Raw genomic sequence first — 22,511 nt, 5'->3', positions numbered from 1 at the left:
TTATTAAGAAATGTGCTGTGTGTTTTTAAGTATGTTAACTGTGAATCACCTTAAAATGCTTGTAGGAATAGGTTGTAAATATTGAAGGACTAGGAAGGGCCTCTGTCACATGCAGATTCCAAAGAGAGGAGAGCAGTATTTTTTATCATCCTCTTTCTAAGGTGATGCAAGGGAAATATAATTTGCCTTGCAAACTCCCTCCTCAAACAAAGTTGGGGGTGCAAGTGTTCGCTTTTCCTTTTAGCAGATGAGGAAAGCTAAAATAGTACATCTCCACTCATAAATTCCTTAAGGGGCTTGAGTGCTTGATACTCTGTTCCAAAAGCTGAATAAAGCTCATTGTTCTCTACCCTGGAATCCTTAGTGCTAGAATTAGCAGGCTCTTCTTTCTACTTCCTAACAGAATGTGGGAGCTTGTCTCCTCCCTTGTTCAATTTTTCATTAAAAATAGAAAATGTAATTTCCATGTGGCTCCTGCGAAATCTGCGGTACCCCTTATCATTGGCTGCTACGTCATGTGGGTGGAGGATTGTTTTCAAGCTACAATAAATAGCCTTCAGCTTCTCTGTGATGTTATGTACAACTATTATTGAGCAGCTGGAATTCTGAAATGCTTCTCTTTTTCTCAAGGTGGTGAGGAGAGGTGCTTGGGCTTCCTGCTGCCATGGGGGCGCAGGATCGGCCTCAGTGCTTCTTCGACATAGAAATAAATCGGGAACCAGGTAAGAGTTGGAGGGGTTTAGAGATTGCTGTATGATTGAAAAGATGTCTGAATTAGGTCAAGCCCTGAAGCAGAAGTATGTGCTGCCAGTGTGTGCCTTTAGGTTAAATGTCTAGATAGATGACTGCCATATTTCACATTACTGTGGAATTGTCTTTTCCCCCTCTGTGTAGCACTCTGAATATATAATAGGCTTTGTTAATTTTTAGCTGTGTATAGTGACTTGGCGAATTGTTTCGGTAGTCATATGTGGTGTCTTAAGCATTTTAATATCAATAGATAAACTGAACTGGTGTTATAGGATAGTGTAGTAAAAACCTGTCTGTAATCCCTGTGAAATGAGAGAGCTTTGTACGCGGGGTGGGGGATAAAAATATACATCAGGATAAGGAAGGATTTGAATTTGAGAAGGGTTGATAGGGTAGGGTTTAAACACTTGTATGATAAAAATTATTTGTGTGTATTGTGAGAGGCAGGAATTAATTTAGAGAACTGCTGGGGGTAAACTCTAGAACCTCTCAGTGTGATAGCATGAACAAATATTGTAAATTGATGTGTAGGTGACTCCGCACTTACATGGGGCTTAGTGGTTTCAGTGGCGGGTGAGATTGAAAAAAAATAATTTCCTGGATGCCTACTTCTGTTCCACTTGCATTATTATTTTACCAAGTGCATAATGCTGAACACGCCCAAGTTGAACACAGTGGGGGATGCCTGTATTTGTAATTTTGAGGATGCATGCTAATCCCTAAAGAGTTTGTGTTTGCTCTCATGGCCAGAAGGGAAAGCAGAATCATGGAAAACATTGACAAGGGATTCTCACTATATTTATACCCCATTTCTCAGGCAAAGGTCACAAAAAGTAAAATTTAATTTTTTTTTTAAATGATATTTATTAAAGTTTCAAAAAATACAAAAACAGAAAATAAAAATAGAAGAAAATACAAAATACAGAAAAAAGGATAAAGTTTTTAAGGTATAGCAAAAAAAAGAAAAAGAAAAGGAAGCATACAAAATAAAAACAATTAAAAACACATCGTTAGTTTTCCATAACATATCCTCCTTTCACTTATTTCCCCGGACCTCCTCGTACCTCCCTTTTTTGTATTCCAGTTCAGTTTGTTAGTTCAGCAAGTCCTTACCATTAAGCTTTTACCCATTTATAAAACCTTTTTTCGTATCTCTTAAAGCATTACAGCTGGAAACCACTTAGTTTCTATCCAACATACTTCTAAAATTCCTTAAAAAGTAAAATTTAAGGATATGTGGTCATGTTCTCTTCTGGTCTCTGGCAGTCAAGTTTCTCGGTTGTTCCCTCTTGGTGGGAGGCGACAGGGGAAGCTGCTGATATTCCATCAGATGGAATATTATTACTATTTTTTAAAAAGGCACACAACAGGCACTGTGATATTCATGGTTTTCTAACCACAGGAATCTCCATCCAGGAACTGTGATTTTAACACTTCTTCACATCTGTCATTTTTCTTATTAATCGGAACTGGGATTTTACTGTTTTTAAATAAATGCTGGGATTGTCATGATTCGGACAAAAACCCAAAATGCTAACTATAAAGCTATCTTTTTCTTCATTTTGTATGTCATCTTATCCTACTTGCCAGTAGTTGTTGTATCAGAGAACTTACCTCAGTGTTTCCTATCCCTAGAACATGCTTACCTGTAAGAACTGGTATGATAAATCACTTGTAAGAGATCATATGCCCCCCTCACAAATAGTTTGATGAAGAAGTGAAGAGGAATTTCATTTCAATAGGCTATTAATAGTGTAGTGTGTTTTTTTCTTTTTAACTTGATCTTTCTAACACTTGTCCTTTACCTGTCTGCAGATTCTGAATTTGCAATTTCCTTTCATTTTTCAGGCAGAGAAGAAATTAGTGAGGTTCAGTACCACCCCAAATGTGTGGTAATTCTGTACTATTCATTCTCCTTCACACAGAGTGCTATAGGAATGGATGAATGATCTGTTCTTAGTCAATATCTTTTGGACCCTGCTTTTAGTCACATCTGTAAGGCAGTCTTGAGCTGTCCTTGTTGAGCAGCTGAAGTTAGTAGTGCAGCTTAGGGAAATGGTGATAACCAGTATGTGGGGAAAGTGGGGGTCATTATTTTTTATTGGTGACCCCCAACTATAGACACCTCAGCTTGCTAGACTGCCCAGATTTCACAGTAGTGAAAATGGTATGTGCAGTGTAGATTAATGATCTATGCAGATGTCTGAAAAATTCTTGCTAATCTTTAAAAGACAAGTGAAAATTTACCAGAAATATCAGGTCTTCAGAAACATCTATGCTGCTCTGGATTCTGTTCAGTGTCTTGTTTTATTGTTACTACTTTTAAAGTATTTGGATATTGATTTGATTTTTTTTATGGTTCTTTTTGCCTTATGTGGTTGCAGTAGTTTCTTTTTTTACTGCTTCATGCACTTTTAATGGATCAAACATTATACATTAGAATAATAAAACAGCACTTTTTCTGTTTGGTGATAACATTCTTTCAAAAAACATTGGTAAGTTCTTCAGTATGTAGTGATTTAGGGTGGAAAGGGAAGCATCCTGCTCAAGGAGCAAGAAGCATTTGAGGATAAGAAGCAATATTTATTGACGTATACCTGACAGGAAATGTTAAGTAGGGTAGGGGAAGGGACAGATTTCAGATGAAACTGTCCATCTCTCCACTTTGACGTGCCTACAGTAGAAAATAAATGGATTTTACCAGCATGTAAAATGTTCTAATTCCACAGTGCTAAATTAGGTCCTTTAGGAGTAGTCTTAGTGGTGTTAGTACCTCATGCCATCTGCATGTCATTGTAAGAAAATTAAAAGATATAAAAGGCTACTTCTAAATTGTGTTTTCTCAGACTTCATGTGGGTGCCTAGTATAACTTTATTATAGCAGCAGAGGGAAGTGGCAGAGTGCACAGGGATTCAAATTTCGGAATTGTAGAAGCAATTAGGTGATCAGGGTTTTCTTAAAGACCCTCATGTGCTTCGTAGTCATTCTACAGATTACTGTTCTGAGTCTGTTCTAAGAGTATGCCACATGAACTGATTAGAACATGTATTAAATCTTTTTACTTTTTTTAAAAAAAGTAAAGGACACTGTTTCAAATTAAGTTATAAAGAATGGCCTCGCTAAAATCAATAATGTAGTATAGTTGATGTACTACATACTCCTCCACCTACCCTCACATTTACTTTGATGTTCAAAGTATTTCTAAGACTATACGGTCAGTAATTTAAAAGTAGTGGTGTGAATTTTTTTCCAAGTAGTGAGAAAGGCTTTTCTGTATTTGGTGCATAATACTGAGGATGCGGGTGGCGCTGTGGGTTAAACCACAGAGCCTAGGACTTGCCGATCAGAAGGTCGGTGGTTCGAATCCCCACAATGGAGTGAGCTCCCTTTGCTTGGTCCCAGCTCCTGCCAACCTAGCAGTTTGAAAGCACATCAAAGTGCAAGTAGATAAATAGGTACCGCTCTGGTGGGAAGGTAAACGGCGTTTCTGTGCTCTGCTCTGGTTCGCCAGAAGCGGCTTAGTCATGCTGGCCACATGACCCGGAAGCTGTACGCCTGCTCCCTCGGCCAATAAAGCGAGATGAGCACTGCAACCCCAGAGTCAGCCACGACTGGACCTAATGGTCAGGGGTCCCTTTACCTTTTTACTGAGGAATAAAATATTGCTAAGTGGAAAGTTCCTGATCTTTGTTGGTGGAGAAGAATGATATGAGATGGGCAACACCCAGGCTTAGTTCGCACAAGCGTCAGATGAAAAAAAATGAGGCAAAATACCTTGTCCCTGACATGTGTTTTCTGTATGAATGGATTTTGTTTGTCATTTGTTCTTGGTGTGGAGAATATTCAGTCTTGCAGTCTGAAGTGTTGTAACTTATAAGAAGTTACCTCTGCATCAGGAAGGACTAAGCTTTACTTTTCTCTTCATATGGAGGTCTTTTTTGTGAACAACTTACCTTTTTAATATACACTTGATATGTCTATAATTCAGATTTTTTTTTAAAAAAACCTTACCTTTACTATACACCTGAGATCCTGAGATAGTATGGTATTTTTTCCACTTACTTTCTCCAGTTGAAAATGCCTATGATGTTACTCAAGTCTTTGGGGGGGGTGGCATTTCACTTCCACATAGGTGAATGTTTGAAGCTGTAAGCCTGCCTTCCTGCCCCTTGTGAAAATCCTTTAACCCTCCTCTCCTTGCTGCCAGGAACCTGCACAACTGGGGAGAGATAGAAGGGTAGAATGAGTGTAAGCTAATGGCTGCTGTTGGGGACAGCAACACGGAATCAGCCCACTCTTCACAGGTTTATCCAAAGTTCCACTGCAGTGTAGCAGTATGAGAAGTCATAAGTGTCTTTCCCTTTTTAATGCCATTATGCTTACTGGCAGGGAGGTGAGGTTATAGAGGAGCCAATAAAAGCAGGTCCTAGGTCACGAATCCTACTCTTTCTTACCGTGCCCTGACTTGCAGGACACACAAAGGCTATAGCAGGCTGTGCAGTTAGCTACTGTTACTAACATTCACTGAAGCACTTACATTTGCATTTTTTCAAGCTTCAGGTAATGCGCAAATGAAAAAGTTGCTTTGCTGATAAGTACTACAGTACCAAGGTCTCTTGAAGGCAACCTATATATTAGTGAGTTCTAAAGGAAGTGAAGATGTTCTGGGGAGACGACTTTGTAGTAGGTGCTTACCTGGGCTCCTTTTCCCTCCACTGCCTAAGCCTGTTGTGTACTAAAGGATAACAGATAATAACTTGGATCAATATTAGCCCTGTATAAGAATCAGGCTTCCTTGATCACCTGTGGAAAATAAAAATGGTAATCAAGCACATCATTACTCTCTGGTTGTACATTCCACTCCCCACCCCCACCCCGGCTATTCCTGACAGAGAGACAGAATAGGTGTCCATTCAGTCTTCTGTTTTTGCCAGTGCATTTAAACTTTCCAAATAATTACCTTTTAATACAACTAAACTTGTATTGTGTTTTGTTTATCTCCAGCAAGAATATATGGAAGTACAATCACTGAGGAAATGTGACTATTTTATCCTGGATATTACAAAATTGCAAAGTAACTATATGTTTATTCTTATTACAGTTGGTCGTATCATATTTCAACTTTTTTCTGATGTGTGTCCAAGGACTTGCAAAAACTTTCTCTGCCTATGTACAGGTAATCTTTTCTTCCATAATTGAATAATTTCCATCATTGAATAATTGTTACTATGTTCAGGTAACTTGTGGCTTCTTCATTCCAGTGCCCACAATTGCTGACAGGTGCATTTGACAGGAGGCTTCTTTGCATGTTTTGTTACCCCTTTTTACTGTCTACTACTCCTTGCACTGAAAACCAGAGATCGGCCAAATGGGAGTTGTTGTGGTAATGCGAATGTGATATCTCTCTTGAGCCCAGGAGATTAAATCCTATTTAAACTCTCCTAATCTTTCTGAAAACAACCCTGGAGGGAAACAACATCTGCCAAGTGATAGAAGAAGAAAATGCTGATGTGATCATTAAAAGCCTCATTTGCAGCGTTAAAGCTTGAGGGAAGAGTGGAAGAATTGGCAAATCTCTAAATATCTTGGTGTATATAGTAGAAATGTGCCAGTGTTCCTTTTATCTGTAAACCCAGTTATTTTGCAGTGTGTTAATGCTTGGCTCTGTATTTCTGTTCAACTTTAGAACAAGATTCTTACTTTGGGAATTTTTAAGATAGTAGCTTATATATGTTTCCTCCCTGCAGGGGAAAAAGGAATTGGAAAAACAACTGGGAAAAAGCTCTGCTACAAAGGCTCCACATTCCACCGTGTGGTTAAAAACTTCATGATACAAGGAGGAGACTTCAGTGAAGGTAGAGTCTGAGAGAGATTATGATCCCCCCACCTACCCCTACCCCACTCAAGTAGTGAGGGAATTTGCCTTGTAGTGTTTTTTAGAATTAGGTTTTTATTTTTTATATTTTTTATTGGAAGTTTTACTACTGTAGTGTTTGCTGCAATGGGCTCCTTTGGGAGGAAGAGTAGTATACAAATTAAAGAAAGAAATAAATAAAATTAATCCATCTTCAAAGCAATATAATAGTAAGATGAGAGGCTAATTGTTAATAATAATAATAATAATTTATTATTTATACCCCGCCCATCTGGCTGGGCTTTCCCAGCCACTCTGGGCGGCTTCCAACAAAATACTAAAATACAGTAGTCCATCAAACATTAAAAGCTTCCCTCGACAGGGCTGTTGCATTTATCTGAAATTTAAAACATTGGCATGTCAGTCATTTATGCCCAGACATGATGAAATTCCTTCATGGAAGTCACAGGCGTAAGAAGTTTATTGCTCCTGAATGTTATCATGTAGCATTCTTCATGCATGAAGAAGTTCAGATTAGAATTTGGGCACAGATGTGTTTTGACTGACAAGACAATTGGTTTAATTTCAAATGTCGCCAGAAATATTCATATGGTTGTGCATAATCTGCTGAGTGTAGATCTAGTGGATTACATACGTGCAGTAATCATATGTGCCATCTCACAGAAAGTTCACACAAGTGAGATGTGAAGAAATCTTGTTAGGCGAAGTGACCTGAAGTGGCGCTTAGACATAATATGTTCAGAATTGGAGTGTGAATGTCCACTGCTGCTCTGTTCGTTAAACTGCGCTTTGGTTGCTGTGGGTTTCTTCACCCCTGCTTCAAAACGCCTACATTTATCCTGCCCTTTAGGCTTACTTGGAAAGTAAATGTGAAGTCCACCCATGCCAGATGGAAAATATAGGCCTCATTTCAATAATATTTACAAAGGTTCCCCCTTTGCCTCTTCTAAGGGGACTTGTAGTACTTCCCTTCAAAATCGTAGGCTCATGCCAGTTAGCACACTTGGCTGCTCTTCCGTTCTGGCCTGAGTCTACCACTGCTGAGAGTTTGCTTGGTGTCAAATGAATTTAGGGCAGGGATGGAGAACCTGTAGCCCTTCAGGTGTTAGACTCCATCAGTCTCAGTCAGCATGGCCAGTGGTTCCCCTGCAACAGCAAGCTGTGAAATACATGGTTCTGAACAAAGTGTTGGGGCAAACTTTCCATCCTTGTATGTTAGCTTTGTTTTGGGTAGTCGATTTAGCTGTAAGCTTTCTGTAATTGAGCTTTACCATGAGGTTGAATGATAAACTATGCAATTAAAACATTTAACTAAGCTGGTCCTATTTAATCTTTTACACATCAAGAGTTCAGAATTATACCTATACACAGACCTATCACTATACTAACCATGTGAATAATTCCATTTTGACATGGTTTAATTCATACTTTTTAAATAACTAGGTAATGGAAAAGGAGGTGAATCTGTTTATGGAGGATATTTTAAAGGTAAGGTCTAATAATTCTTGATCTCTTGCTTCAGTTTTGAGAGTTTTTATTCATGATGCATTTAATGAGAAGGTCTACTTAGATCACCTTTGCATGAAAGTAACGTTGCATGGATACTATCTATGTGCATGACTTGTAAATGAATATATTGTAATGTTAGCATTAACTGTCAAAACTTATTGCGGCTAATGTAGTGGTTAAACATGACTTCAGCATGGAGGCTAGGCAACTTGATTCATGACAACTCCTATCTTCCTGCCTAAAACTGTCAACATATTCTTTTGTTTATAGAGAATGTGGTCTTTTGCAAAATGAAAAGGTAAGAGACAAATGCTCAACACAAATTCAAACTGTTCCCCTGCCCCCTTCCTAATAAACATTTGGACCACTGATAATGAATTTGTGGCTGGGTAAATATAGTTTGGAGAAAAGCCTAAATATAGTTTGAGAGACTCTAAGGTGGTCTTCTCCTTGGCAAAAGAAATAATTGGGATTCGAAATACTTGTCTTGAAACATTTCCCCTTCCCCTATCCCCCACCCTTTCAAGGTTTGTATGTATATTGAATTCTCAAAATATTTTTCAGCATGTAGCTGTTTTTCATAGGAGCAATACATTTACGTTTGTTCTTTACTAAACCTGTGAATGAACTGTTTCCAAGAGCTTCCTATTATTAGTCATTGATTCTTAAACAGAAACTGGATGGTTCTGGTTGTAATATTGGTTGCAAACTTGTGTTGAAAGTGGTTGGTTGGAATATGCACCAAATCAAAACATGCTTACCAAAGCTAAACTCTAAGGATGTTTAAATATAGTTAGGTGGCAACAGATACTGGTCTTTAAGAGTAGTGCATCGACAAATCCTTATTCTAAAGGTTTTTGGTTCTTTTTCTCTAAGATTTTATGATGGGTAAGTACAAATATTATGGTACTGTGTATTTGCAGCTTTGCTGTTTAACAGTTCAGCCATAATTATACTTTTGTGTGCATATGAAAGGGATTATCTGACTAAAATTAGTTTTGCTCGGCTCCTCTATACCCTTCATCAGATTAACGTTTTACTCCTAACGACGTACTCAGACCAAAGCTTGAAAGGAGGGCACAGGGCTTTCTCTTCTGTTTTGTGGAAATTATTTTCATTCGCTTTTGCAATTGGTGGAAAAACTGTACTGAAGTGGGTTTTGAGAGATAATGTGTTTTGGGTGTTGTTTTCTCTGTAGATGGTCGGTATTGCACTCAAGGCAGGTTTTATAAACAAAAGTATCCAACCCTCACTGCAATTATGCAGTTCAGCCTTTTAATATGCTGGTCATTAATGGTCTGTGAATTACTACCACCCAGCACCATTCTTACTCTGTTGCTAATATATTGCTAATTTATTAGTTCTCCAGGGGGGCTGGAATGGAAGAGGGCTATACTTAGAGTCAGCCAAATATGTTGTCTTATTTCACAAAGGAAAGGGGGCATTAAGTGACCATTGAATTTCTTAAATTGTGGAAAGCCGCCCTATGGTATTTCCCGACCCCCTTCTCCATAGTCAGTAGGGTTGGACTGAACAATCCAGGTATAGTTTGGTGATAGTGTGCATAGTTTGCATGTCCAAGATACCAGTATTTGCAAGAGATCTGTTTCCTGTCAGAGCAAACAAACCTAGACTGAATGGACCAATGTGCAGGCTAACAGTCGAAGGCAGCTTGATAAAATCTAATTTTTTTTTAATTGTAAAGCTGTTATGACTAACAACAAAACTCCTAAGTATTATTTAACGAATTTGTTGATTGTACAACCTATATCTGCTCTTATTATGTGGTTTTCAAATTTCCCTGGTGAACAGCTGGAGAATTCCTCCTTGTTAAGCTGCTGATCTTTTTTGAAGTACTTCATTCAGCCCAGAGAAGCTAACTAGCCTGTCTTTTCTTCTTTCTTGAAACAGATGAAAACTTTATTCTGAAACACGATAGAGCATTCCTTTTGTCGATGGCAAACAGAGGGAAACATACCAATGGTTCCCAGTTTTTCATGTAAGTAGATGTAATGTGAGAGCTGAGTTTTCTTAAATGAAGAAGCGCTGTTCATGAGAAAGATGGTATTGCCAAAACCAATCATCAAAAGTATTTGTTGCAGAAAAAAGCAAAGGGCAGTCAAAAACTCATTCATCTCACAAATTACAGAAAACAATTCTTTTTTAGATATGTTTTTTCTAGAATAATTGAATTTGCTTGGCATTTCTGTAGCATAAAAATAGTATTTTTTGAAATAATTCAAGTAAATTATCTTTTAAATCCCACTTCTGTGACAAATTTTGTCCCAGTTCAGCTCAGAACTGTTAAAAAGCCTGTATCAGAAGTATCCCTCCATTCTCTCATTTGCCAAAGGTCTAAAAGGGGAATCTGTACATGTACAGCTAGATACACAGAGGCTGTTTTTGAGACCTTTGTTTGACACCCATAGAGGGGAGTTGGATTAGATGATTCTATATAATCAGGAGCAGAGCAAGCAGGAATGTTCATACTGGGCATGGGACCAGAGGGTCCTGCTCCCTTCCATGGATTCCCTGAATGCATAGGGAGAAACATCCAAAGCAGACTACTCAATACAATATACATGTATACTAGCTGACTGATCATCTTGATGACAGTTTTTACAATCATTTTATTGCATTCTGAAGATAACAATAAAAGGGAAGAGAAGACAAAACAAAGCATCTTATTGACCAGAGTTAATTGCAAAACGTAAAATAAATTTTTGAAGGGAATTTTTCTTTTGACAGTACTTTAGGTTTATCATAAAAGATTTCAATATCATAACATAGTACAGACATTCCAAATGGGTTATCCTGCACATCTTAAATCGCTTAAAGTTTGGACAGATAAACTGAACGGCAAAGTAATGTACTTCACAAGTTTTCGTCAACAGACTTCATCCCTGATTCATAAAAATATTGTGAGTACCGCACAGCTCTTAAGCTGAAGTGACTTCCCAGTCATTCTGTTTTCAATGTGCCCCTTCCGGTATTTAAAATACCTTCCATTATTTTATATTAACATTTTTAGAAACGCAAGTTTTATTCACTGTAGACTTGTGTTTAGGAGGATCTGGGTTTTTTCTTTTGTTTTCAAGCTGGTGTGTTTTCAGAAGTGCTTTAGAAGAATTGCAATCCAGGTTGCGCTATTCAAAACTTTATAAACTTTGCCATCTTTCTTGTTGGGTAAGAATGAATGGCGCTTCACAGCCGAGTTAAAGGAGTATCTTGTCCAGGACTAGACTCTTCTTGTTTCAAGATATCTCTGCCTTCATGAAGTTCAGATAAGAGGCATATTTAGGTTGTTTCCTTTTCTAAAAAAAAAGTCCGAAAAATGGAAATTGAATATAACCAGAAGAAGGATTGGAAATGGATTTCCTTCATACTTCATTGGGCAAAGAGATGTAGGTTTGTTGTGAATTCTGTTTATCTAGTCTGGCAGAAAGATGGCTTCTCTTGAAACTGAACACTTGGATTAATCGTATATTTAGTCCTGAGCACAAGCAGTTTGTTCACTATCCTTGCTACCTTCTCTCTTGCTCACACTTTTTCCATTTTTAAGCTTATCTGAACTAGAGAAATAACAACTGATAGTACATTGATCAAGAAGCTACCAATGGGCTCTAAAGTTTCTTTCATATTACCTGCAGGATTGTTTGGTTAATAGGCAAACTATTAGGAGCTGGATCTTAAAGACCAGCTTTTAATAACGGCCAACACCAGAGTTTAAATTGTCTTAATTCTGTAAAATGCTCTTAATAAATAGGTTTATATTTCACTCTAATCCATGAGTTCAGGGAAAATTTAATTTTATGTAGACACGCTTCTCAGGTTCATACATATAGAAACTGATCCCAGTAGCTGTCATATTTCTAGGACTGTAATCATTTGCTATCTTTTCTGGGGGCTCCTTACACATTATTGATATTTGAACTGGAAAGGGTTGAGTGGCTTAGGCTCTATGAGTTTAAAAAAGATGGATGCATCTCTGGCACAAGGGGAGCAGAGTGACCTCTGTATTACCTCTGTGCAGCTATTGAAAGCTGTTAACTTCGAAATCAGGAGTTGAGTGCTCTGGTGTTGAGCACATTGCATCCACAGGGAAAGAGCAAGTAGTTGGTGCAGATGAGGTACAGAAGGGACTTCCCAAGAAGCCTGCTGCATCAGGGTCAGCAGTGTTGCTCTGAGCAGAGAGGCAGCATGGAGCTACAACAGCTCCTGTACATCTTGAGTTCCATGTGCACAGAATTGCAGCTGAAGCTCCGAGCCTTCATGGATGCAAATGATTATAATTTAGAGGTGACGCAGGTGGCGCCGTGGGCTAAACCACTGAGCCTAGGGCTTGCCGATCAGAAGGCCGGCGGTTCAAATCCCTTTCAACGGGGTGAGCTCCCGTTGTTCTGTCCCAGCTCCTGCCCACCTAGCAATTCAAAAGCACGTCAAAGTTCAAGTAGAATAATAGGTACCGTTCCAGCAGGAAGGGAAACGGTGTTTCCGTGTGCTGCTCTGGTTCGCCAGAAGCAGCTTAGTCATTCTGGCCACATGACCCAGACGCTGCAGACAAACGCCGGCTCCCTCAGCCTATAGAGCGAGATGACCGCCAACTCCAGAGTCGTCCGCAACTGGACCTAACGGTCAGGGGTACCTTTACCTTTTAAGCGCAGTGTGCTAACATTATTTTTAGGTGCTTCCCTCTAAGTAGCTACCTCCAGTGAACTCCCCAAACAGTAATTTTTTGCATATGTGTGTGTGTGTGTGCGCGCGCACACACACTCCAGAAATATCTCTCTCTTGAATTCTGTTTTAAAAACAAACAAACAACAACACACTTTTTGGAAATCTAGGAAACTTCTAGGAAACACTCTGAAATATTTTCGTGTGTTCACACCTCTCCTCTGTGCCCATAGAATTAACACCCCTGCTTTGCAGTCTGAAAGGACTATGTAGGAGGATGCAGACTGACTTTCAGCACACACTAGATTGTAGGGGTATGCATTGACTCTGTGTAGTTATTGAATTAAGAGATGAATAGGGATGATTCAGGTAAGGTTTTCAAACCCCTGAGTTATATTAAGGCCTTAACAAGATGTCTCAAGTTGGATCAGACAGAGATCCCTAATTCTTGAGTTGCTGTGTAAACTTTGAGTGCCTCTCTCTCTCTCTCTCTCTCTCTCTCTGTGTGTGTGTGTGTGTGTGAGAGAGAGAGAGAGAGAGAGAGAGAGAGAGAAACCAAGCTGAATAGGTTAACACTCTGAAGTCAAGAGGAGAATTGGACAGGTTGGAGGATATTGTTGACTGACAAGTCTAGTTCTTAAAAACTGAAATATTTTTGTAGGGCATTCCATTCACAATGATTTGAGGGAAGACCCACACATCTGTGCAAATCAATGGAGAGAAACCTCCCCACACGGGTGAAGACTTGGCAGAGCAGGGGCAGAAGCCCCTCTAGCCAATGGCCCTTGGGGTAACAGAGAACTCCAGAACAGATCAGGCTCCTTCCCAAAGCCATGGATAAAAAGTTGGCTCTTGTGACCAGTGCACAGCCCTACTAAGTGATCAGTCTTAGGCTATTAACAAAACTACCATTTATACCAGGAGCCCCACACATTTTGTGGCTTTGGTTTTTTAAATAAAGTAAAGATATATTTTCTAAGAATTAAAGGAGCACATGTGGGACTCCTGCATACAAGGGGGGGATTTTGTGGAAACACCCCTCGAAAATCTCTTGCTGAAGATCAGGAACACAGAATGAAGTACTGTAGTTGGAACAAAAAATCAGCAAGCTTCCCCTATGAGTGGAAGATATTCTGCTTACGCTATGAGCTGTTAGGATCCTGGTCCAATGTTTTGTAAATATTTTCATGAGTTACTATTCTCATAAGGATGTGTTTAAGTGCTGTATACTGAGCTACAATGTTTTCAATCAGGCCAGGAAGTACAGCTTTTAAGCCATATTGTCCAGGTTCCACAGTACCTTGCAGTTCTGGAATTGAGTCGAGTTCCAAAAGAAGTTTTGTGATATGCCCTAGAGGAAGATCTGCTGTTAAAAGGGAGGTGGTGGAGGGTGTTAGAATATTCAGCTGGGTGCACACAAGCTCAGGGGATACCTAAAATAGATTATAGCATGAGTATGTGAATGCACATTTTTCCTTACCGCTTGTGCATGCACACACACAGAAAAAGTAAATATTTGGCCTTTAAACACTTAAGAATTCAGTGTTTGTTCAAACATGCAACTGGCATGCAGTTAAATCTGCTGAAGCTTAGTTTATTAACAGCTGCAAGTATTTGGAACAGTTCTACAGTTTTTTCTAAAACGTAGCTGGAGGGTGGGGAGGTCAAATTTTTAGATGCTAGAGCTATGGTAGACAGGGATTGTGTTTTGGGAGCGGAGGTTGGGTGTTCAACCTTGTGACTTTTCTACTTTGTGCTTTCATTTGTGGACGGTGGCATTCTACTAAGAGAAATCTAAAGCAATGGATTTTACAGCTGGTGTACCTGGTCTTGCTTGTAATGAAAGTTGCTGTGTATGTACAGTAGTGCATTTCTTGGAGCAGTTAATTTCACGGTGCAAGGTCTTTTAGTGTAGCTCTCCTACAATATTTCTCACACCATTAAGAAATTATTGATTCCTACTTTCTTAACATCTAAACAGTTCTGTTCAGCTCAACTTAAATGTGAATAACACAGCTGAATTGCTGTAATGAGTAAATTCAAATAAAACTGACCCAGTGTGTTTGGTGTGACACATGGGCCAATACACACATCACAATAAACCATGGTTTGTGGCTTAATGCCTTTCTGTGAATAAGCAGTCTGCTAGTACATAATTCTGAATCACTCCTGTTTCGTTTTGCTCTGCCTCGACTGGAGACCAGAAGAACAAACCACAAGCCTTGGCTTAGCGTTACGTGCAGGCCAGCTCTTATTCTCCCCACCCCCAAGAATCAATGAGTGCTGGTTCACAACACTGCTTATTCACAGGAAGTCCTTAATAAGGACTTCCAGGCCTGTAAGTCTTAGTGAATTGTATTTCAGGTAAACCGCTTAGACGTTTTTACAATTAAGCGGTATATAAATTATTTTAAATAAATATAAGTGATAAAGGATCTCTTCAAAAATGCTTGCTGGTAATCTTTGAAGTATTGAAAGAATAATAGTAACACCTCCAGTACAAAATGTTAAGTTTAGGGAATGCTGTCTCTTTTCATATGATTGGCTTTTTTGTATGTTAAAGCTTTACTGCCTATAATGTTTTCTGTACTGCTAGAGTTTCTTTCTGTCAGGTGAAAAAGACTTTAAAATGAGTGTCCATAGTTACTCAAGAAAGTATGGACTTTTGTGTTTTTAACATTCTTCATTAGCTTATCTTCCTTTCGATGGTCTCTTATAACAGGGGTATAGGGTTGCAGCTAACTTAAATTTAGTAGACCTAAGGTAGTCATGTATATTAATTTCAGTGGGTTTACTTGGAGTCTGCATTGGACACAATCCATAATATCCTGTACAATACAAATTCATCCTCAGATGTCAAAATCACTTACACTGAAGTCTACACATGTGCATTGCATACTCTTGAAAATTTTCAGTAAAAAGTTCTTTTCTAGGCAAAGGTTTAATAGAGTATATTGTTTGTAGTGACACTTCAGTACATAAGCAAGACATACCTTTACTGGCATAACCCTCAACTTACTTTAACCTTCTAAATATGAACATGAAGAAAATTTAGAGCCCTTCTTTTTAAAGTGTTCTTGGTTTTGCATACACTTTGAAAACTGCATTCACTTGAAAAATATTTTAAATTTGTATTAAACATAGACTCAATTTTGTCTGGAATTGTACTACAATTTATTTCTTGCCATTTTTGTGTAAAATTTACAGAAACAGTGTTACATCGTGCGCTCCAAAGGTAATGTCTCATTCCTCTAAGGCTGTGTTCTTTCTCTTCTCTTTTTTTCTGTCTTTCTTGTCCTTTTCTGATCATATGTGCATTAAATCTTGTGGTATTGAAGTTCTTCTTGGGGGGAAGTACCAGTTTTGAGCAGAGCAGTTTGGTCTATATGACAACACTATTTTAACCCCTAAATAAGTATTCATTCTCTCGGCTTGGGGGGAAAAACCCCAAGGTGTTATTTTGTGATAGAATATCAAAATATGTTAATTACTTGTAGAAAGCTAGTTGCTTTGCTTTTTGGGGGAAGAGGAACAAGCAACATTCTCTATGCAGTGCTTTTCACTAGGATGAAATTATGCTTACACCTTTGAAAATGTGTGGGATGGGTAGATCACCAGCTTGTGTTCTTAAACTGCAATTCTATAATGGACTTCCAGAGGAAGGAAGGAACATTGGTTAAAACATTGTATTTACAGGCACCTGCCATCTTATTTAACAACATGCAAATACAAAGTTTCAAGTTTATCAGAATATCTAAAGCACGGGGAGGGGGATAAATAAACAAATAAAAATTATTCTAATTGTTGGTCAGAGCACTTCTGTCTTCCTCAATACCTTCCTGAAAATGTTAATAATGTCTGTGTAGTGAAAATATTCTAAAATCCCTTAAACATTTAGATAAGAAATACTATTTTATGGTGAAATATTCAAACCCTTAATAGTTAATTATCAGACTTCCATTTGGAAGCTGGTGGTGTTTGGACTGTAGTTTCTGGTAGCTATTTTATGAATTGTAATCAAACTTGTCTTAAACTTCTGTTTTAATTCATAGAATGTGGATTTTTTCACAGTGTGCATTATTCATCCTTGCAGCAGCTCTTCTAGATTGGTTCCATTTTATTGATAAGGGAACCGAGACTGAGTGACTTGCCAGTAGCTACCCAGTGCATCCATTGATGCAGTAAAACTTGAACTTGTAATTCAAGTTCCTGTATATCACATACTGCACCATTTGAGCTCTGTAAAGAATCAAATTATCAAAATGATCGTCCCTTTTACTAAAGGGCGGTTCATACATACATAATATTGGTGGGATGTTGGCTGCGCATTACCAACATAGTTGGAACAACAGTAATCATAACAGGATGCCCAAAGCCAAGTACCAGCAAGGTAATACTTGGTTGCACATTGTGCTCCTTCGCTAGTTTTTCAATGTTCTTTGGTGTCAGGAACACGTAACCACCTGCTTAATATTCACTGTTCTGGATAGTTCTCTGAAAGGTAAGCATTTGCTCAGGGGTAGCCAGACGTCTTTCAGGACGTATAGCAAATCACAGGTTTAGGTTTGTGCGGTGCAAAACTTTCTGTCCTTCCCTCCGCATTTCTGCTCACCATGTTGTATACCACTGCTGTCTGGCCACTGAGGGTCCCAGTATTGCTGTACAGCAGTCTTGCCCCACCTCCCACAGTGCAGGGCCAGGCCAGTAAGTCTGCCACCCTTTATTACTCCAGAACAAATGGGAAGAGTCCTTGGCTGCTAGTTGGTGACAGTGCCTTGAGCAGCCTGGTCAAGCAGAGACCAAATGGGCAAGCTCCGAACCTCTCTTTCCTGTAGGGAGGTAGAGGGCTCCTTTGGCTGCTGTTCAGGCAAGGCACTCAAACAAGCATTGCTTTTTGACTTGGTTACCAAAGCCAGCCAAGAACAGTGGACCCTGATAACGAACCTGCTGGTTTATAGGAAACTTTTAACAGGAATATTTGATTATCTTGAAGAGTGGAACATAAGTTAAGAGGACTTAGGAGGAGGGCTCTTAATCAAAATAATGAACTCAGCGGCGGTTCTTGCTTTTTGTGACAAAAATTCTCTGCGTGGTATCCAAAAGGGGGTGTGTGCTATACTTGGGTTATAACTTTCCCCTGAAATCTTTTGTATCATCCTCTTACTGAGCCGTTGACAGATGGGAACTGTTGGAATGTATGACTTGAAAGGGTTTAGTAATGACCGGTACGGTGTTTAGAGGGATGAAATTTCAAATATAGCATTTACTTCCTGATTATTTTTTAATCTCCTTAAAATACAAGCCATTGTAGTAGACAGAAACAGGACTTGGAGTTCAATAAATAAATTAAGATAAATTAAGAATTGCAGTCTTATGCAAATTTACCTGGATGGAAGCCCCATTAAATCAGTGGGACTTAGTTGTGATTAGATATCAACAAGATTTCAGTGCTAGCCTTTGGTGTTACTTGACTGTCTATAAATTTTACCGATACTTTTCTAGAACAGTGGCTGTAGACCAGTCTCTAGTGAAAAGATTTGTAGCTGATTTGCAGACCCAGAAGAATAGTGGGAAACCAATTTGTTTTGCAGAAACTGATTTTACCCCCTTTTTTTGTCTAATAATTAAAGTTTTGTGTAGCATATGGTGTTGATACAAGCACCTAAATTATTATTGCCGCATTTTAGTGTCATTGGTAAGAACCAGATGGCAATGCTGTGCAGTAGAGCAGTATGAATCTTGTTGCAATAGATGAAATTTGTGCACATGTACAGTTATTTGCCCAATATCAGCCACGGTGAAACTGAGCTGTTAATGTATGTGCTCCGTCTGCATGCATATCGCCTGGAGGAATAACTGAAGTGTGGCTTTATGCTGTAGTAATAGTAATTATTTAAATATATTCCATTTCCTGAATTTCATATGAATCTTAAGCTTTGTATGCAAAAATTATTAACTTGGCCCTGTTTTTTTCCTTCCTTTTTTGTTTTATGTGCCACTCTGCCTTTTTACCTCCTCATCTGAACAACTGATTTTTTCCACACACCCCAAAAAAATCATCTTATGTTGATGTTAAGCAGAACTACAAAGCCTGCTCCTCATCTTGATGGGTAAGATACAGATATTTGTATTCTTGCACTTTAAGGCCATTTGGGCCAAATCAACTGGATATTTCTCTTGAACATGGACTTTTAAACCAGGAAGGTTCAAATCTCTGCTCATTCCAAAAGTTCAGTGGATTCTGTAAATTATACATGGTGGTTCTGCTTTTCCACCCCACTTTTTATCCTTGTATCATATAAGATCATTTAGAGTTGTTATTCTAAAATTAAAAGGGCAATAATGCCTCTCCTATTCTCTTTACGATATTCACATGAGAAACATATTGGTTGCTGTAGGAAGGACAGTCTGAACACATAAAGAAAATGAGCAGGATAGGCAAAAACTGCTTTTTAAAAAGCCCAATTTACTTCACCTTAAAAACAACCTATGTGTGTAATTAAAAGTGTGTAATGTGTGACTCCATATGTGTCTGACATAAAACATGTAACAGGGCATAGCATATTGGCTCTGCATTTTGCCAATAATTTTAAAGCTTTCTTAACACAACCTCTTTTTAAATGAATTTTCTGTGTTAAGGATAACATTTGTTGCATGAAGTCACTCCAAGCAATTACTGCTGGCATATAAACCAGTGCACTTTTTTGCATCTTCTGTTTCTGCAGTGTACATGTTGTCTTTGGATTGGTTATTTCTGGCTTTGAAGTAATAGAGCAAATAGAAAATCTGAAAACTGATACTGCCAGTAGGCCATATGCAGATGTGCGAGTTATTGACTGTGGGTTGCTGGTTACAAAATCGGCAAAGGATGGTAAGCCATTGCATACTTCCTCGAAATCTATGAGATACTCTCATAATTTGTATTAGATCTAGGTATTCTGCAAGTTAAAGAAACCCCTTTTTATGTCTTTTACTATGTTTCCATATTGCAACATTATACTGAGTTTGGTCATATTGTGTTGCTACATTTGGGAGAATGTGGGCTACATATTGGAAAATAAGCATATTGGAAAATACTAATTTGTTAAACCTAGGATAATACAGGAATATTAGAAGTGTGCTTCCTTATTAAATTTTAAATGGATCAAATTTTCTAAGCTTAAATCATAGTAAAACAGGACATTTTCATGATAAAGTTGTCTACGTAGAATGAGTTTACTCTCTAACCTGAATGGCTAACCGTTTTCAGGCCAAGAGCTACATTGGCCCATGGTCAGTCCTCTTGTGGGCCAAAGTATAGATGGGTGTGTGGTCATTTTATTTTTAACAATTAAAAACAAATCTTGGGGTATCTTGGGATCATAAACCTTTTGGCATCATTGAATAAGTGCATGGGACCTGTTGGAATGGTCAGGGGTGTGTGTGTGTGTGTGTGTGTGTGTGTGTGTGTGTGTTTAATGACAAAATGGACTGGGGGCACATCCTTTAGGGGCTACAACAAACCTTAGGGCATCATGACAGGGGACCCATAGGAGCAGTAATAATAACAGTAAGACAGTTTGGAGTAGGGGACCACAGAAAATCCCTTGGAGGCTAGGTGGAGCCTCTGGGAGCGCATTAGCCACCCTTGCTATAACACAATGCATCTGTAAGCACCCTACTCTTTATGATTTTGTTTTTTAAGATGGCCTGTTATTTTTTACTCTGCATAAGACCGTGATCCATCCAGACGTAGGCATAACGTTTCCCACAGGAGAGTGTGGTGCTCATTTTCTCCCCAGTGTACCCTTGGCCTCATTTGTACCACAGCCATCACTACCAGTGGCATAACTTGTGGACCAGGTTGCTAGACAGAAGAGGGGGGCTGGCTGTGTTGGAGGTGCACACTGACCCCTGATGGAAGTACTGGCCAGAGAAAGAGATGTTATGGAGGGCTTTGGAAAGAATAGGACTTCATTGATGCCTGTGCAGAAACTATCCAGTGGGCACTGTTAGACTAGCAAGTGCAGATAAATTGCATCCCAGAGTCTTTTATATTGTGTGCGCGAACCCTCAGCAGCTGCAGTTTTTACATTAAACAATAAAGCACTATGAGTATCCATTGTTATGCCATCTTTAAGAAAGGAAAATGAAAGCAGGAAGGAAAAGTTAAGAACCTGGATGAAAGAAGTCTTCAGGGCTATTTAAAAAATAAGGCAGGAATTAAGATGTATATTTGCTGGGGGTGACGTTGAGAGTTAAATACTTTTACAATATCAGTTGCTGACATATAGCACAATGTCTGTCTTCCCACAGATAACCAGCATGTTGATTTTATATGAATGTATCTGGATGCATTTTCTCAAGGCAAATGGCAGTAAACCATGGCTGCATTGTCCAGCATTAAATTGTCTAGCATTTGGTTAATGCCAAATTGCCAGTGTAGCCTTTTTATGTCTGCCCAGTGGTCAATCCGTATGGCTAGAACTAGCATACTATCTCAAATATTTAGAAACAAACAAACAAAAAAGTGTAATGATCTAATCATGATCCCCAGAGTTCGTTGTGTTTGTGGTTTTACCCACCATGCTGAATGCAAATCCATATGTTCCAAGTGTGAATTATCAAAATGTATTAACTTTCCCATCCTAAGCATTGGAGAAGAAGAGAAAGGTGTCTGCTCACTCAGAAGCTTCAGATACTTCCAGCAGCAGCTTGTCTACTTCATCAGAATCATCATCTGACAGTGAATCTGAAAGTGAGAGAAGTAGGAAAAGGAAACGCAAGCGGAGAATGAAAGCTAAACAGTCAAGGAAGCGACGAAGGGAAGAGAAGAAAAAGGAGGAACCCAAGAACAAACGGGCATCAAGCCAAAGAAGGTATCTAATACATTATCACAAGAAGAGATGAATAAGCTTTTTTATCAAGGTTTTAACGTTTTATTCACTTCTGTTCGTAGACCTGTAAGCTTCTCTTGAGCACCAGGTTTTAAGATTCTTGGCTTGCAATGAAGATAACTGTCTCACTGCCAGACTTTTTGCATTAGGAAATAATATTTCAGGGCATAATCTGTGAAGTTGACTTTGACATGTTACATAAATTGATGCTGACATTTAGGACTGAGGAACCAGCTCTAACGATTTAAGCTAAAGCTCATCACAGTAAAATGAGTAGGGGTATTCATGGGTCTCAATATTTGCCTTGTATCTGTGCGTTCTTAAATTCTTCTGTTTCTAAGTTGCTCTGTGTTCTTCTGCTTTGACCTATGTGTGAGTTTCCAAGCTACTCTGTGTAAAATCAAACACCTGTGTTCTCCCATTTGCTATAATGGAGAATCTAAAAAGTGCCAACCCCAAAACTTTTACATGCCTACAACTAGGTCTTACAACATGAAGCTCTTTAGAATGTGGCTGCTGAATTCTGAAGGGCTCTGGTTTGGTTTTTTGTAAAAGCAAAGCATTGTGAGGTTTTAAGAACAAAAATGAAGCTTTCAACTCTTAAAAACAACAAAACATCCATTTCCACCAATACTCGTGAGCTCTTCTGCGCTCCGCAGTTATTATTTTGGACAGCCTCGCTTCTTGCAAAGCCCATGAACTTGGAGCTGGAGGGAAGACCACAGCTCCAAGGGCTGAGTATGCCCCCCTGACTCCCATATATAGCTTCTGTAACTCTTCCCCAGGCCACACCCTTCACTGAACCTGCACCATAGTGTTTTTTGCT

General features: G+C 38.8%; 1 protein-coding gene across 5 annotated transcripts in view; it reads left to right on the top strand.

Moving 5' to 3' along the window:
• The first annotated feature begins 630 nt into the window (after positions 1–630).
• Positions 631–22,511, top strand: part of NKTR (natural killer cell triggering receptor) — a 34,143-nt gene continuing 12,262 nt past the window's right edge. For 2 of the 5 annotated variants that reach the window (XM_080973982.1, XM_080973981.1), the window contains exons 1-8: positions 631–722; positions 5,853–5,927; positions 6,499–6,606; positions 8,070–8,114; positions 10,047–10,134; positions 18,890–18,919; positions 19,535–19,680; positions 21,442–21,667. In XM_080973982.1, coding sequence (XP_080830108.1) covers positions 665–722; positions 5,853–5,927; positions 6,499–6,606; positions 8,070–8,114; positions 10,047–10,134; positions 18,890–18,919; positions 19,535–19,680; positions 21,442–21,667 — 776 coding nt within the window. In that variant the 5' untranslated portion in view covers positions 631–664. Of the gene's footprint in view, positions 723–5,749; positions 5,928–6,498; positions 6,607–8,069; positions 8,115–8,150; positions 8,434–10,046; positions 10,135–18,889; positions 18,920–19,534; positions 19,681–21,441; positions 21,668–22,511 lie in introns of those variants that run through there. The other 3 variants (XM_080973980.1, XM_080973983.1, XM_080973984.1) reach the window with 3 other exon arrangements.

This window comes from Podarcis pityusensis, assembly GCF_964106645.2.
Source record: "Podarcis pityusensis genome assembly, chromosome: 12".
NCBI classification, from domain to species: domain Eukaryota; kingdom Metazoa; phylum Chordata; class Lepidosauria; order Squamata; family Lacertidae; genus Podarcis; species Podarcis pityusensis.
The sequence above is the reverse complement of the archived record's forward strand: the minus strand, read 5'-3'. Positions and strand labels throughout refer to the sequence as shown.